Source organism: Neovison vison, chromosome 8 (assembly GCF_020171115.1).
Source record: "Neovison vison isolate M4711 chromosome 8, ASM_NN_V1, whole genome shotgun sequence".
Taxonomy (NCBI): domain Eukaryota; kingdom Metazoa; phylum Chordata; class Mammalia; order Carnivora; family Mustelidae; genus Neogale; species Neogale vison.
This window is the reverse complement of record NC_058098.1, coordinates 22,161,440-22,179,021: the sequence shown is the minus strand read 5'-3', so window position 1 is coordinate 22,179,021 and position 17,582 is coordinate 22,161,440. Positions and strand designations below refer to the sequence as shown.

Here is a 17,582-nt window from a genome sequence, read left to right as displayed (position 1 = left end):
TAAGTCCTCATCAACTGCAGGCCCCAACAGAAAGACATGCCTTGCACTCCCAGAAGGAAGAAGCCATTTTTCACTACCCTGACAACAGGAAGAAAGATCTTCTTGCCCAGCAACATCCCAGTGAAAGACCATTACAACTGTTATAGCCAATGAAAACCCACAGACTTCAAACTCCTAGATTAATCCAACTTGTATTTTTTGTTTATAAAAGCCCCTCCCCACTCCCTTTCTTCTATAAAAGCAAGTTTCTCTTCTTTGTTCTCCAGATTTGCCTACCATTTTGTTGTAGTTTGGGTGTCCCAAATAGCAATACTCTGCTATTCCCAAGTAAACTCATTTTTGCCAGGAAAATAGGTGAGGTTTTTTTTTTTTTTTTTTTTTTTTTAAGATTTTAATTATTTATTTGACAGAGAGAGATCCCAAGTAGGCGGAGAGGCAGGCAGACGGAAGGGGAAGGAGGCTCCCCGCTGAGCAGAGAGCCCAATGCCCAGCTCAATCCTAGGAACCTGGGATCATGACCCAAGCCGAAGGCAGAGGCTTAACCCACTGAGCCACCCAGGTGCCCCAGTGAGTTTTATTTTTGAGGCTAACAATACATGCAATGAACACCTATAAAACATTTAGCGAAATTATTATTCAGCCTCAAAAAGGAAGGAAATTCTGACACTGGCTATACCAGGGATGAATCCTGCAGACAGTATGCTAACTGAAATAAGTAAATCAGAAAAGGGCTAACATGGTGTGATTCCACTCTTAATGAGGTACTTGGGCAAATTTGGGACAGAAAGTAGAATGGCAGTTGTTGGGGGCAGGGACAAAGAGAGATTGGGAAGTTACTAGTTTGAGGGCACAAAACTTTCAATTTTGCAAGATGAAAGAGTTCTGAAAATGGATGGCTCAGTGAGTTAAAGCCTCTGCCTTCCGCTCAGGTCATGATCCCAAGGGTCCTGTCCCAGCATCAGGCTCCCTGCTCAGCAGGGAGTCTGCTTCCTCCCCTTCCCCCGCCTGCCTTTCTGCCTTGTGATCTCTGTCCCTCAAATAAATAAAATCTTAAAAAAAAAAAAAAAAGGATGATGGTAGCATCTACACAACAGAATACATGTACTTCCCTGTACCACCAAACTGTACACTTAAAAATGGTACAATTTGGGGCGCCTGGGTGGCTCAGTGGGTTAAGCAGCTGCCTTAGGCTCAGGTCATGATCTCGGAGTCCTGGGATCGAGTCCCGCACGGGGCTCTCTGCTCAGCAGGGAGCCTGCTTCCCGCTCTCTCTCTCTGCCTGCCTCTCTGCCTACTTGTGATTTCTCTCTGTCAAGGGTAAAAAAAAAGGTACAATTTTTTATGTATACTCTACAGCAAGTAAAAAAAGATTTAGGTTTAAAAAAGAATTTAGGGGCACCTGGATGGCTCAGATGGTTAAGCATCTGCCTTCAGCTCAGGTCATGATCCCAGAACCCTGGGATCAAGCCCCACATTATGCTCCCTGCTCAGCAGGGGGTCTGCTTCTCCCTCTCTCCTGCTCATGTGTGCTCTCTCACTCACTTTCTTTCAAATAAATAAACCTTTTTAAAATAAGTAAGTAAATAAATAAATAATAAAGAATTTTCTTTTTTATTCCAATTGTCTCCAATGTCAGTGCCCCCGCCAGTATCTCCTGAGTGACTTTAACAATCTTTAAACTAGTCTCCCACTCTGATCCTATCCTCCAAATAGCAGCCAGGGTGATCTTGCTAAGAGGCAAACCTGAAAAGTGAAGTGTCGCTGCTCAAATCCTTTCTGTTGGGTGCAAAAATAAATTCTTCATGGCCATGACCAAAAAGACAAGGTGGGGAGGTCCAGCCTCACATCTATGGATCTGGAGAAAAGTGAACCCTTGTGTACTATTGGCGGGACTGTAAATTGGTGCTGCCACTATGGAAAACAATATGAAAGACCCTCAAAAAATTAAAAATAGGGGCGCCTGGGTGGCTCAGTGGGTTAAGCCACTGCCTTTGGCTCAGGTCATGATCTCAGGGTCCTGGGATCGAGTGTCAAATAAATAAATAAAATCTTTTTAAAAAAATTAAAAATAGAAACACTCTATGATCCAGCAATTCCACTTCTGGGAATATATAACACTAAGAAATAAGGAAATAAAAACACTAACTCGAAAAGATATCTGCATGTTCATAGCAGCATTATTTACAATGACCAAAGCATGGAAACAACCTAAGTGTCCATCAACAAATGAATGAATAAAGAAGTTGGGGCATACACACCATGGAATAATCCTACCATTTGTGTATGTATAGACTTTGGAGGTTTACACTGAGTAAAAAGAAGTCAGATGGAGAAAGACAAATACTTTACAATCTCACATGTGGAATCTTAAAAAACAGACTCAGAAAAAGAGATCAGACTTGTGGTTACCAGAGGTGGATGGTGGAGGGAGGAGGAAATGGAGGAAGGTGGTTAAAAGATACAAACTTCCAGGTGAGATAAATAAATAAATAGTAAGGATGTAAGGTACAACATGAGGACGACAGCTAACAATGCTGTACTGATACACTGGAAAATTATTAAAAGAATAAATCCTAAGACTTTTCATCACAACATTTTTTTTCTTCTTCTCTTTTCCATGTATCTATATGAAAAGATGGAATTAGTTGAACCCCCAATTAGCTGAACCATATCATTTCACAATATATGTAAATCAAACCATCAAGAGGTAGGCCTGAAACTTATATACGGTGATATATGTCAATTCTTTTTCTTTTTTTTTATTTATTTGTTTGACAGAGAGAGATCACAAGTGGGCAGAGAGGCAGGCAGAGAGAGTGGGGGAAGCATGCTCCCCACTGAGCAGAGAGCCTGATGAGATCATGACCTGAGCCAAAGGCAGAGGCTTTAACCCACTGAGCCACCCAGGCGCCCTGTCAATTATTTTTCAATGAAACTGGAAAAGACAAAAATTCTTCAGCATGCCCCTCCCACTCCTTCCCAACTAAGGTCTTTATTCCCCACCAGTAGCTGACACGGTTTCACCTCCTGGAATGCTCTTTTCTGTTCCCCTCCCGCATCCCCTTAAACTCCTACTTTTCCTTTAGAGCTCTATCTTTCCTAACCCTCCACGCCAAACTCCCCATTACAAACTTTTACTACCAGGCCCAGCCGACTGAAAACTTACCTATTCTGTCTTGGATCTTGGGCTAGGTATTCTACCAACATTCTATGAAAGAATGAATGATCAGTGTGTCTCCATCACTGCATGCCCCCAGGGAATCTGTAAAAGAGGTTTTATACCAACGGTACACTTCCAAACTGGAGTGAGCTGGTTAGGCTTTACCACAGTTTTGCATATGGGAGAGAACAAGGTTCAGAAAAAAGGCAGGGCTGCCAAGAACAAGATCCATGTGAAAGCTGGGGGACTAAAAGGTATGGATTCATGTCAGGTGTATGTCCCTCCCATCAGGTCCAGACAGAGTAATGTCTATTCCTGTGTATGTCACCTTTGAGGTCCCACTTCACTCAATCTATTGGAAGAGGATGTTGGAATTGAGTTGCGGTTGGAAACACCAACCATGGAAGAAGCTCCCTAGGAGATTCTGTTGCTCAGCTAGGAGAACTACAGGTCAATGTTGACAGGTATACAAAAGATATTCTGACCTCACTGATACCCTTTAAGACTAAAAGCTTAGGGTCACCTGAGTGGCTCAGTTGGTTGGGTGACTGCTTTTGGCTCAAGTCATGATCCTGGGGTCCTGGAATCAAGCCCCACGTCAGGCTCCCTACTCAGCAGTAGAGTCTGCTTCTCCCACTCCCCCTGCTCATGCTCTCTCTCTCTCACTCTCTCTTTCAAATAAATAAATAAAATCTTTTTTAAAAAGACGACGACTAAAAGTTTAAGGTTAGGAGTACAGATTTTGGAGTCAGACCCAGATACTAGTTGAGTGATTCCAGACAAATTAGTTTGCCCACCACACAGAAGTACCTTGGTCTCAATTTAATTCATAGTACAATGCACAGGGCACCACCTGGAGGGGTTACCAAAATGCTGATTATGGGCCGCACTCCCAACAATTTCTGATTTGGTGGTTCTGGGATGGGATCTGAGAATCTTCACGTCTAGTCAAGTTCCTACGTGATGTGGCTGCTGGTGGTCCAGACACACACGTTGTGAACCACTGTCCTAGCACATGCTGAGGACACAGTAGCTGTATACTCAGATATTCTGAGAGCTAATGAAGTCCTTTCTCCATTCCCCCGACCCCGCCCACTGCCCCCGGAGTTCTCAGCTGGTTCCAACTTGCCATGTAGCCTTAGAAAATCTTTTCCGCTTTTTGGGTCTCGGGTCTCACATTTGCCAAAAAAGGGTGCTGGGCCAAGATGAGACACGAAATTAATACAGAAAACAGTTTACATCTGGAAGAGGGCCCTACGGAATTAGGGGAGAAAACGAGCAAGGACTAAATCTTGAAGGGGATGCTTGGGACTTCCGGCGAGCCAGTGTTGGGTTCCAAAAGACGCGGAAAAACAGGGCAGCGTTCTGCCCCGCTGCTGCAGGGGACAAACCGTGGAGGGCTGGGCGACGCTCAAGTCTAACCTCGACTCTCTATCCAGATGCCGTTCTCCAGTCGCCACCGCTCCTCCCCGCGCTCGCGTCACCACCCCCAATTAGATTGTCCCTTCCCTCTCACCATACCGTGCGCCTGGCGGAAGCTTGGCGTCACTTCCGTCACGCGTAGAACGCTTGCGCAGAGGTGACGGCTGCACTTTCCCTCGGACGGCTGCACGGCTGTCGATTGGCTGCGTGGGTTCGTCGGCGGGAGGACGTGCGGCGCTGCGTTGCCCCTCCCTCCGCAGCGCCTGGTCTCGGCGGAGCCAGGGAGCGGAGCCGGCGTTTTGGCCGAGTGAAGGCAGCCGCAGCGCGCCACGGAGCCTGACTAGTGATTCTGTCGCTGTCGCTGTCGCCGCCGCCCTGCGCGCCGTGATTCGCGACCCCAGAGCCCGACTCCTTCTGGCCTGACCCGCGCGCCCCTCGCCCGGCCCGGGCGGCGCGACGGGAGGATGAGCGGCGGGCGGCGAAAGGAGGAGCCGCCTCAGCCGCAGCTGGCCAACGGGGCCCTCAAAGTCTCTGTCTGGAGCAAGGTGCTGCGGAGCGACGCGGCCTGGGAGGACAAGGTGCGGTGGGACCTGGCGAGGGCGCAGGTTCGAGGAGCCGGTTGGGACTCGGGGACGAATGGACAGGCCCGATCCTGCCCCTGCCGGGTCCGGGCGCGGCGGAGTGTTTGGCGTGTGTTGGGTCGGGGCGGGGAGGGGGCGGCGTGGTGGTGGCACTAAGGGTCGGGGCGAACTTGGCGGGCCCGGGCCTGACAGCCGGGCTCGGGGCTCACCGCGGAGTGAAACCGACTGGGTCACGCGGGAAGCAGCGAGGAGGGGGCACAGCAGTTGCCACCCGCGGGCAGGGCGTGTGCCTGAACGGCGAGAGTGAGCTGAATTCGACCTCCGCCTTTTGCTCCCAGTGGGATCTTCAGTAAGTGACTTGTCTTCTCCGAATTAATTACTTAATACGGTCGTTAGTACAAACAGTAACGGTAACAGTTTTCAACCAAAGACTTTGTGCCAGGTGCTCTCTCCACGCATTGTTTCTCTCAGTTCTCAGAACAGCTCTGAAGTGGGGTACCGTGGTGCAAGAAAGCCTTTAGCACTTGATGAGGCTTACTGAAGGTGAGCTGCCATTGCTTTTAATTAGAGCAATTAAATTGCTCTAATTTCTAAATACCAAATGCCTTGATAACTGCGAGAGGGAGATTGAAACCACCTCTTGGAGGTGTGTGAGAGAGGGAGGGAGAGGGGGAAACCACCAAATGTGTGTTGAGAGACTATTGGGGCTTCAAGATTTTTACACTGGTCACACGCTTTCAGAAGATCTGAGTGTAGGCACTCCCCAGCTCTGCCCCATGATCTGGAAGGGACCAACACAGCTTGATTCCAGTTGGCCTGAAAAGAATGTTATATTTGCAGTTTTCCCCTTGTTTTTCTGGAGTGTTGAAGTGGGTTCTCCTTCCTGGAGCTCTTGGGTTGGGGGGAATGGGAGGTACTTCGTGAAGGTCCCCTTGTCCTGCCCCCAGCCCTGCCCAGCTCTTGCAAAACCTTTATGATCTGCTGTGTCATTTCTTTCTTCCTTCTTGTACAAGGACTGGTTTCTGCAATCTGGGGCAGGTCGGAAACCTGAGTCTTCAGCGTCCTTGTATGAAAATCAGATACGCTGGCACCTGCCTTCAGCACTTTTGTTTCTAATTCCTTTCTTCTTTGTTGCTTAAAATTCATTGTGCAGGAAGATGGTGCTGAGAAGGTTAAAAGTCAGCCTTTCTGCCTATGGATAGTGTGCCTAGGTCTCTCCTCTGAGGGTCAGTGTTCTGTGGCCAGTAGCACAGTTACTTTCACAGCCGTTTCATCACAAGCCATTTCATTTTTGAAGCTTTTAAAAAAAAGTAAATAATTTTCCTAGAATTTTTACTTAGCACACAGGCCCAAAAGTCATCACTTAAGAGAGATATATCCTTTTTTTTTTTTTCTTTTAAACCATGTTTTAGTATAAGAAGAAGTGGAGATCAGAAAACTATGTCCCATTGCTCTTGTAGACATTTCTATGGAAAATGTGTTTATAGCAGCAAGCTTTTTTATTTCTCACCTATTACAGAGGCTTTCTTTCATGTGGCATCCACTGCAGATAATGCATGCATTCTTTCTTTCTACAGGATGAGTTTTTAGATGTGATCTACTGGTTCCGACAGATCATTGCTGTGGTCCTAGGTGTTATTTGGGGAGTGTTACCGTTGCGAGGTTTCTTGGGAATAGCTGGGTAAGTCTTGGGTATGTTCCATTTTCTTGTATCAGTTTTTTTCACATACGGATTTTGTTTCCTTTTTATGGAAAGGGCCATTACTAAGTTGGAGGAATACACACACACATTTTAAGACGACTTGGGGAGGGGGGAGGAGATGACTTTGTATGGGTGAGAGAGCGAAGTGACGAAAGCAGAGAAGTAGCCCCACAGTGGCACTCCTGGGTTAGCATTTCTCAGTTCAGCAGGCCTGGGAGCATCTTGGTTTAGACATGTTATTTTTCCAGAGACCGGACTGGGCCAGTCCATTCATTTATGGATCCAAAGTGATCTCATGCAAGAGGCTACTGCACTGCCTGTTGGTAGCGGCCATCTAGTTTTCTGACATGACCTTTGTACCAATGGAAATTTTCAAAGTAGAGGAACTTCTATACTTGATGACCTTATATAGGCACTGTGCTGGATGTCTTGGAACTTGGCTTTGACAGAAGTTATTTCAGATCCCTACTTTTTAAAAGCAGTGAAAAAGTAGGAGGTTGCACCCTCACTTTTTACTGTGTTTCCATGGCCGGTGGCAGCACAGTTGACACCTACCCCTGGTCTTGGCTCAGCTTGTTAACAAGCGACTGAAAGTGATGAGTCCACATGCCCACCAGAGTGAATTAAAACAATGTGTAGGAGTAGTCTCAAGATAGGAATTGTGGGTAAGCTACAGTGGGAAATGGGCAGGCAAGCTTGTGAACTTTTCTTTTTTTTTCCACACCCGGAATATAAACTATGATCCTTAACCATGGAATATCACATTGGTTGTTTTAGGGGTGATCACATCTCTTATTCCCTCACCGTAGGGTGAAAAGGGTGAAACAGATTTCAAATCCCTCTGAGTTCCTTATTTTCTCGGAAGATAATCCAAAAGGCATGTGTAATCTCCTCTTCTAACTAAAAAGGTTTTTAATTTATGATACTGAGCAAAGCATTTGTCCAAGGAAGGAGTTTGAGTTTGTTATGCTTTGCCTGACTTTGGCGGAGTGGACACGTGATGAGTTCTGAGTGATGGTGAGGAGACAAAGGACCTGGGGTTCATAGGTCTTCCCCCGTTGGAGGAGGTATATAGATAACTCTTCAGAATGTTGGTCATCCTGTTTGAGCTTTCTGTGAAAGAAAAGGCCTACGAGCAAAGTCATTGAAAGGGGGAAGGCAGTCTGAAGACAAGAGGGAATCTCTCTTCTTCCCAAGACCACTTTTCTAGGAGAGAGTAACGTGGGTTCAGACCCCTTGCTCCCATCTCATCTTGCAGGATTCCTAAGAGATTTCTCTGAAGCCACCCAATCTAGGAATAATATAGCAAAGACCAGAGTTAGTTTATTATCCTTGCCACTGTGGCAGATGAGTTAAGCTATTTAGAGATCTCTTTTTACTTTTAACTGTAGAACGGATTCAAGTTCCAGCTCTGCCACTTTCAATCTACATCATTTTGGGCTCACCTCTCTGAGCTTTCATTCTCTCATCACTGGAAAGGGGAGGACACTAAAAGTGTCCTCCTAAGACTGATGTGTGAACTAAATGAGATAACCCAAGTAAATTCCTAAATGTAGTGCTTAGTACATCATATGCACTCCATAAATGGTTCACTGCAGTCATATGATTAGCTTTACAAAGAGAGCTAAAAATGGCTATTGAAAAAAAGAAAAACAGGAGGGGCGCCTGAGTGGCTCAGTCCTTAAGCGTCTGCCTTCGGCTCAGGTCATGATCCCAGGGTCCTAGGATCAAGCCCCACATTGGGCTCCCTGCTTCTCCCTCTCACACGCCTGCTTATGTTCCCTCTCTTGCTGTCTCTTCCTCTGTCAAATAAATAAATAAAAATTTTTAATTAATTTTTATTTATTTATTTGACAGAGAGGGCACAAGGACAGGGAGCATCAGAAGGAGAGGGAGAAGCAGGCTCCCTGCTAACAGGGAGCCTGACACGGGGCTCAATTCCAGGGCCCCGGAATCATGACCTGAGCCGAAGGCAGACAGTTAAGTGAGCCACCCAGGCACCCCAAATAAATAAAATCTTTAAAAAAAAGAGGAAAGGGATGCCTGAGTGGCTCAGTTAGTTAAGCATCTGCCTTTGGCTCAGGTCATGATCCCAGGGTCCTGGGATCAAGTCCCACATCAGGCTCCCTACTCAGCAGGGAAGTCTGCTTCTCCCTCTACCTGCTGTTCCCCCTGCTTTTTCTCTCTCTCCCTCCGACAAAATCTTTTTTAAAAAGGAAAACAAAACAAAACAGTAAAGGAGGTGTTTGGGAGTGAATTTGCCTTGGAGTGGCTCCCCATAGTACCATTTTCTCAGGACTGCCTGTTTCCTGGGGTGTAGTTGCAGGCTGTCCTGCCAGAGCCAGTTTCTCTCACTCCAAACAAATCCTATCCCTCCTTTGGTTGGCACCTTTCCCCTTACTCTTGGAAAAAGCCCAAGGACATTTATTTTTCCACACACACTCCCTCTCCTCCATCTGTCTGACCCAGTTGCCTGGGCTTAGGGCAAGACTGCTTTGGTGCTCATTTCTGGTGACCCTCTCCTCACTGCTTTCTGCCTTAACTGCCCTCTCTCTGGGCTCCACCTTGGCTTCTCTTCATTCTGGTGTGGCGACAGGGCATATTAAGGTAAAACCATTTTCTCTGTTCTCATTATTTATACTGTGAGAACTGAGTGGTGGTTCTGTTCTGCAGAAGTTTTGCATCTTCCCTTCTTGCCTCTCTGTCTCTCATAGAGCCTGGCACCATGATTAATAGGTGTTCAGTGAATGCTTGTTAAAATATTTTAAAACCCAAAATGAATTCCCACCGATCCTTGAAAGCATGGTCATACCTTACTGTTATCAGTGTAGCCTCCCAGCCCTAAAATCAGAGTATTTGTTAGAGGTTCATTATTTTGTTAAAATTCTGATTGGAATTTTTAGGAGGAGTTAAAAATGGATTGGAGAGTCTTTTTAAGTTATTTTTTTCCCCAACCCTAATCCAGCACATTCATTTCTTTGTCTACACATCTGTGTAGTTCTCTCCCTCATTTATAATATAGGATTTATGCCCATCCTTAAAGCTCTTTTTGAGCTCCAGTCCTTTCCTGAGCCCTCCCCTTTGACCACCCAACATTTAAATGCCTGTGTTTTTGTGACCCTTAGAACGTAGGGGCTGTGTTAGCTCTTTTCTCTCTGTCATCCCATATCTCCTCTTTCCTTATACTTCCCGATCTCTTATCACTTAGCAACCACTTTTACAGCCACAGACTCTAAATGAGTCTCAGCCCTTCTCCATCCCTAGCTTACTAGCTGAGTCCCAGAGTGACATTTCTGAGTCCTGCTAGTAGTCTTTGTCTGGAACCACTAACAGCCTGTCCAGAATGAAACTCCACAGGGCACCTGGGTGGCTCACTTGGGTGAGCCCCCAGCTCTGGATTTCAGCTCAGGTTGTGATCTCAGGGTCATGGGATTGAGCCCTGCACTGGGCTCTGCACTCAGCAAGGAGTCTCCTTGAGGATTCTCTCTCCCTCTCCTGCCCTTCCCCGCCCCCTGCCGACTCCCACATGCATGCACGCTCTCTCTCTAAAATAAATAAGCCAGTCTTTCAAAAACAAAACAAAATGAAACTCCTGACAGAGAGAGGCAGCCAGATTGGCTGAGTCCCAAGATCTCTGGCAGAAGATAAGGATGTGGCCACAACATGGCCAAGCCAAGGACTGGATTTTGTGCAAAATCCAAGAAAAACCTTCTGTTCTTCCTGACTCCCTGCCTGTTAACTGAAACCATTATACTCCCAGGCCTTTAGGCTTGAAGCCTTTGGGTTTCTTGCCTCTCCATTCAGCCATTTTCCCAGTCCCTGTCCTTAAGCTTTATTTCTGCTCATGTCCTAAAACATGGTACAAGTATAAACAAGTCTCCCAGCTCCTGTTCTCCCAACTCATGAGAAAGCCCATACTCTAACTACTCACAAAGTAGACTTCTGGGTGCCTGGCAGGCGCAGCCAGTAGAACATGTGAGTCTTGATCTCAGGGTTGGGGGTTTGAGCCCCTGGTGGGTGTGGAGACTACTTAAAATCTTTAAAATGAAAGTGAAAAAACTGGACTTCTGACATATGTATAGTCTGTCTCGTGCTCAAACAGCCTCAGGGTCTGCCCCCTAATACTGATACTCTTCAACAGCATTGTACGGTCCTGCCCCATACCAGCCCACACTTCATCCATTAGGAGGAACCAGTTCTTTGCATTTTTCCACCCCAGCCTTCAGGAGCAGTGTGATCTAAGACATACAGTCCCCCAATAGATTAGATCCTGCGACTTGGGTGCCTGGGTGGCTCAGTGGGTTAAGCCGCTGCCTTCGGCTCGGGTCATGATCTCAGGGTCCTGGGATCAAGTCCCACATCGGGCTCTCTGCTCGGCGGGGAGCCTGCTTCCCTTTCTCTCTCTCTGCCTGCCTCTCCATCTACTTGTGATTCCTCTCTGTCAAATAAATAAATAAAATCTTTTAAAAAAAAAAAAAAAGATCCTGCGACTTGGAAGATCATAAAGTGTTGATCTGTTCATAAAAATTACCTTTCCATGGTGACTATACGAAGAGATAAGTAGATCAGGATGATAATGTTATACCTCCCTGCATTCGAAATGCTTTATTAGTGAAATAATACAAGATGGGGAATCAGAAACCTTCCTGAAGGTGCTCACAAACCTTTGGTTTCAGTTTCCTGCTCACTGCTCACTCTGTTTTTGGCCTCCTCCTAACCAATAGCTGAGGGACAGCAGTGTTCACCATTGCATCAGGTGCGTAGCCAACAGTGCACATCCAGACACTCTCTCCCAGTGGGAATGGACGCAGGAGCTGCTTTAGTGTGCTTCCTCGTTCCACTAGGCCAGGAAGCAGCAGCCTAACATGTATCTGTCGCGTGGCCACCCCACCCCAGCGGGAGCTACTTGGGAGGCCCATGTCCGGTACTAGTCCTATTTGGGATGGTTCAGCTACCATGCTGTCTTACTGTGAGGGGGCCTGGAGAAGTTTTATGTGCTTTTAAATTTAAAAATTTTTTTGCTGGGCATCTAAAAAAAAGTTGCTCTTTATGTCTCTAGCTCAGCCACTGGGCAGTTCCATTGAGGGTCTAGGTCCATGTATTTTTTCGCTTGCCCCCGTAATACAACTACTTAACTGCAACTGTGATTGTCTTGGTAAGACTGGACTGTGGTCGTGGGAGTTCTGAGTCTTCTGAGCTCATAGTTTGTGTTCGGTGCTTGTCTTCCCTCCAGATTCTGCCTGATCAATGCAGGAGTCCTGTATCTCTACTTCAGCAACTACCTACAGATAGATGAGGAAGAATATGGTGGCACATGGGAGCTCACAAAAGAGGGGTTTATGACATCTTTTGCCTTGTTCATGGTATGTATAGCTGACAGTTATAATAGTAAATCCTCTTGTTTCTCCAGTGGAGCACACTGATTGGGTTACACTGTGTGATCGGGATACCGTTTTTCAAAAGGCTCCAGGGATAGGAGGGCATTTCCTCCATCAAGTCCTGTTGTCCCAAAGGATGTGGTACAGTACACTGCAGTTTCCCTGTTGGTATACACACCCAGGGTCTATCATTAGCTTCTACATCTGATTCTCAAATCTGGCTGCATAGTAGAAATTGGGAAACATTTAAAAATAGGTTTATGGCATTCATAATAGCTGAAAAAGCATAAACAACCATTACCTGGTCAGTAGATAAATAAGATGTTGTATAGCCCATATGGTATTCAACCGTAAAGAGGAATAAAGTACTGGTAGGGATTACAACTTTGAATTTTTAAAACATTATGCTTAGTGAAAGAAGCTAGACACAAAAACACGTTACATGATTCCATTTACATGTAAAATGTCCAGAATAGGCAAATCCACACAGAAAGTCGATTAGTGGTTGCCGGTGGCTGGGGTGGGGGGGGTGTGTGTGTGAGGAAATGGGAAGAAACTGAAGATGATGCAGATGACCCAGAATCAGTTAGTCTGTGAATACACTAAAAACTCTGCATTGTGTGAGTGTATATATATTTATTTATTATATACTTTAAAAGGTGAACTTTATGAAATGTGAATTATATCTCAAAAGTTAATTTTTAAAAAATTGTAGACCCTAGCCCAAATCAGTAAAATCAAAATCTCTGGGTGAGGGTGCCTGGGCATACATACTAAAGGTCCCAGGAGATTGCAGTGAATAGCCAGTTTTGAGAACCTCTGCTTTGTCTGATGTGAAGCTGACAAGCCGACAGGATATGTCGGTGGTTTCTTTTCCACGTTTGTTGTTAATCCTGATACTTTACCCATATCATTTCCACATCTATAACTCTACCCCTGAGTGCTGCAGTCACTATTTGGTTGAGAGGGAAGCTTGTCTGTGGTCTCTTTGGGAGCACTGGTGGGTAACCCTGGGCTCTGTTAGACACAGGTTGATTTCAGTGAAATTGTTTAGGCCTCCAGTCCAGTTGCACTGAATAGCCCTTGGAAGCCCACTGTGCATACATTGTTTGACATATTTCTTTTGTGGAATAGGGGCCTGTGTTGACCCAGGTGATCTATGACCATTACTTGTCTTCTCTCTAGGTTATTTGGATCATTTTTTACACTGCCATCCACTATGACTGATGGTGTACAGACCCCACCTGCTCTCAGTCCGGTCGAAAGGACCGTCATAGTTACAGCACAGAAACATGATTGTAGGGACACCCCAGCCACATGGAACCTGGAAGACCCATGTTTCCTGGACCAAGAATCAGTGTGTTGGGCATCAGTGTTTTCTGCAAGGGTTGTGATCTGAAACTTTTTAAAGAACCAACTGCCTTTTGGAGAAGCATTTCTGAATTGTCCATCACCAACCATTTCTTCTTGGATATTATCATGAAACACCTGTTTGCTGATGGGAGCTGTCTTTTAATTTGATGCACCTCTGGATCCCGATGAAACATTAAATTGTCTTCCTCACTTATCCATCAGGTGTACAGTTTTTAAACTATCAGTGGCATTTCAAGTTTTCTGAAAACAGTGTGGCCATATGTGCGTGGTCATTAGCACAGTATAAGCATCATCTAATAACAGTTTCCATTGTAGAATGTTTTCAGGTACTTGAATAAATCGATCTTTAATTGAAAATCTGTTGATGATACCTGTTAAAGCTTTTCCCCAAAAAAAAAAAAAAAAGCTTTTCCCACCTCACCTCTAGCCTCAGACCCCTGCCCTCCAACCTCATCCTTCACCTCCTCTCCCTGCTCCTGTAGCAGCTCCAGCTAGGCCTCTCTTTCCTTAATGGGCAGCAGAGAAATCAAGGGCTAGAGTTGGTGTAGGCTGTGGCCTTGGTTTTGTGGAGAGAAGCTTAGTGACTTCTGATGCCCCTGCCTGGTTCTGAGATGTGACTGACCTCACTGCAGTGGGCTAGCCCAGAAGGTGCCATTTTGTGTTTGGCCACAAGGTGGCAGGGCCACTGTAGCCAGGAAAGCTTAGGCAGGTTCACATGATAAGCCACAAAATGAAATAGAGATCTTGGAGCTATGACTGTCCAGAGAAGACGCCTGATGGGGCTGTTTGAGAACCTGGACTGTCAGGGGTCCCCTTTGCTCTGAGGTCCAGGTAGAGGCTGGACATCCTGGGTTCTCTTGCTGTGGGAAGACATCCATCCCACCTGCTTTCCTGTCCCTTCTAGCTATAGTCCTACCTTCTGAAGTATGGTATTCTGAGTGAGACTTGAAAATTTTCTTTAAATGATTTTTTTTTCTTCTTGATACGAATGGTGGCTTCTACCTAGTGGGTGGAGCTGTGGGGTGTGTTGAAGGGGATTCAGTAGGCAGGGGAGGAAGATGGAAATCCCAACTCAGGTCAAACTGGGTCAAACCCCAGAGGTTTAGTCTCTTCGGAGCCCTGTCCCTGTTCTCAGCTGGTCTGTTCTTGAATTAGAGGTTGCAGGTGGATTTGTGACACTGGGAGGGGGTTAAGTGACTTCTTAGGGCAAAGAGAGGAAGGAGCACAGAATGCAAGTGGGACCCTGAATTTGCCTCTATAGAGTACTCAAGCTGAGCTGAGCTGGGGGTCTAGGTGTTGCAGCGTTGGGTTCCCTTTTGGCCTCTGTTTTGGGCCATGGCATCATCCAAGGAGCTGTCATCAGTTAGGCTGATGTAAGAGCTGATGGCCTCCCGGAGCCCCTCACTGAGGAGAGGGGACTCCCCTAGGGTAGGCGCTTCAGAGAACAGGAGGGAGCTGTGGAGAGGGAAAGAGAGTTGAGTCAAGGAGCCTCATCCTGCACCCTTCTCTCACCACACAGTTCAAGTTCATACCACCTGAAAACTCCCAGTGGCTCCCCATTCTCTCAGCCAAAACCCCAGCTTGACTTTTCCATTCAGGACTGGTGCTTTCTGTTCTACCCCATCTTGTCTGACACTTCCATCCTGGCCATCTTTGGCATTTAGGCATGCCCTCTATCCACTTCCTCTTTCTCCTTCCTGCCAGTCCCTGTACAGTCCTGCTGAGCCTGGCTTGGTCTCTTATGAGATCAGTCAGTACTCACCAGCTTGCCGGTGCCCCTGAAGGTGACAGGCTTATTTGGGTTTGCGGGTTCCCAGGTTGGGTCCTTCTATCTCCTTTGTTCTGCCTTCATGTTCCAGGGGTCCCCTTACCTGTCCAGCTCTTTCCAATTGAGTGGCGCTCTCTGCACAGTCACAGGTGGGGGTATGGACTTGCCAGGCTGTGGGCCAGCCCTCCGCAGGGCACAGGGTTCCTTGAGGAGGCAGCAGATGTCATCTGCCAACTCTGAAGAAAGAGATCCAGACCCTTGACATGGCTGACTCCAGCCCTACTTTGCTCCCTAACAACCCCCACCCTCACCCTGACAGATTTCCGCTTTTGGCATGTGGAGGCATGTTCAAAAAAGAATGACGGGGCCACCTGGCTCGTTCAGTCAATAGAGACTCATCTTAGGGTCATGAGTTCAGGCCCCAGGTGTAGAGATGACATTTTTTTAAAAAAGTGATGGGACACAAGCCTCAAGCTGTTGATCTAGGGGCTGAGATACAATCAGATCATTCTAGGCTAAGTTTTGAAGACTGAATTGGCTGTGGTTTTGGGTAGGTTGATGGTACTCTTTGAGAATACCAGTTTCTGGTTAAGAAAGTGCTTTGGGAAGAAGAAAGCTAGAGAATACTTCATCTCTATGTGTTCTGTCCGTAGATATGGACATATCCACCCTCTAGAAAACCCCCGATCAGCCAGGAGTGGGCTTTCCTCTCTGCCCCTTTGACACTGTCATCGTGGCTACATGCTCCAGTCCCTATAACAGGACAAGCACCAGGAAATGCTGAAAGTCAACTAAATTGTACAACAGCAACAGCTCTGGGCCTAGTTCCTGTGGAGAGAACTGTGCCTACCATTGAGGTCTTGGACTCAGAACCACAGTGTAGGTGAGGCACTGGCCCATGTTTACGTGGGAGGACTTTATGGCTCTGTCGGGGCATGGGATGAAGACCGAGGTCCTGGCCTACGTTCTTGGCACATTGGTATGGAGATGGAGAGGTCCCTCTTCTGCCTGTCTGGATATTCTCCAGCAAGTGAAGTGTCCAAGAGTACAACTGTCTGCCCCCCACACCCCATGTCCCAGTCTCATGGAAGCAGGAAATGGCCATACCAGAATAGTGATCCACTAGGGCCTGGAGTGATGGGAAGGTGAGGCGTGGTGAGATGTACAGCCAGCCATTATCAAGGCGATGGATCCTGTAGTGTCTGATCCGGTCCCACGATGTAGGGCGGCTAAGGCGGACTGACAGGGAGTAACAGCCTGAGGAGGAAAGGGTATGGGGCAGGACTGAGGCCCTGCTGGGACCCACCCCCAACCCAAGTTGGGAGAAGAAAGACATGAGATGGTCACCAGGCCCAGACAGAAGGGAAGTAGATAGGGGAGGGATGAAGACTTGCTCTCTTAGCCATAAGTGCCCACACATTCTTAATTGATAGGACTCTTGTGAGGATGAAATGAGATCATTCACAAAGTACGCAGGACAGGGCTGGGCACAGTTTATGTGAATATTAAATGGTGGCTATTATTATAGACTCAAGTGGCCAGAAGTGTTAGAATGTGAAAACTTGTCAGTAGATCAGCAAGGATGTGCCGAAGTTGAGGAACTCTTACTGTGCTGATGTTAAGATAAATAAGTACCAGCCACTTTGAAAAGAGTTAGCATTAACTTGTTAAACATGCACCTCACAACCAGCAGTTTCATCCCAGCATGTTACCTTAGAAATACAAGAGCGAGAATATTCCAAGAATGCTTTGTTTGGAAAAGTCCAAAACTACAAACAGCCTGTATGCCTGCCTCAGAACGGTAATACTGTAGACCAGTAATAAGTTAATAACCACTACACACATAAGCATAGAAAAATCTTAAAAATGCACAGAAATAGCAAGTCAGAGAAGTAGATATTCAGCATGACTCTGAAGTTCAAATTCGATTTTAAAAAGCAAGGCCCAAATATCTGATAAACACACTTTGAATAATAAGACAGGCTAAAAGTAAAAAGATGGAAAAAGGGGCACACCTGGGTGGCTCAGTGGGTTAAAGCCTCTGCCTTCAGCTCAGGTCATGATCCCAGGGTCCTGGGATCAAGCCCCACGTCGGGCTTTCAGGGAGCCTGCTTCCCCCTCTTTCTCTCTGCCTGCCTCTCTGCCTACTTGTGATCTCTGTCTGTCAAATAAATAAATAAAAATCTTAAAAAAAAAT

General features: G+C 46.5%; 2 protein-coding genes across 3 annotated transcripts in view; one reads left to right on the top strand and one right to left on the bottom strand.

Annotated features, from left to right (window-relative positions):
- Nucleotides 1-4,860: 4,860 nt before the first annotated feature.
- Nucleotides 4,861-13,810, top strand: LOC122916105 (respirasome Complex Assembly Factor 1). Of its 2 annotated transcripts, XM_044263097.1 has the most exons (4): nucleotides 4,861-5,160; nucleotides 6,741-6,844; nucleotides 12,099-12,228; nucleotides 13,429-13,562. In XM_044263097.1, exons 1-4 carry the CDS (start codon nucleotides 5,047-5,049, stop codon nucleotides 13,468-13,470), a joined length of 390 nt encoding a protein of 129 aa, XP_044119032.1. In that variant the 5' UTR covers nucleotides 4,861-5,046; the 3' UTR covers nucleotides 13,471-13,562. The 2 variants fall into 2 exon arrangements, with proteins under 2 accessions (XP_044119032.1, XP_044119033.1); XM_044263098.1 differs by lacking the exon at nucleotides 12,099-12,228 and having other exon boundaries at nucleotides 13,429-13,810.
- A 249-nt stretch (nucleotides 13,811-14,059) lies between these two features.
- Nucleotides 14,060-17,582, bottom strand: part of SLA2 (Src like adaptor 2) — a 28,525-nt gene continuing 25,002 nt past the window's right edge. Inside the window, exons 6-8 of the mRNA XM_044263091.1 lie at nucleotides 16,493-16,642; nucleotides 15,489-15,621; nucleotides 14,060-15,072 (exon numbers count right to left, since the gene is read on the bottom strand). Coding sequence (XP_044119026.1) covers nucleotides 14,907-15,072; nucleotides 15,489-15,621; nucleotides 16,493-16,642 — 449 coding nt within the window. The 3' untranslated portion in view covers nucleotides 14,060-14,906. The remainder of the gene's footprint in view (nucleotides 15,073-15,488; nucleotides 15,622-16,492; nucleotides 16,643-17,582) is intronic.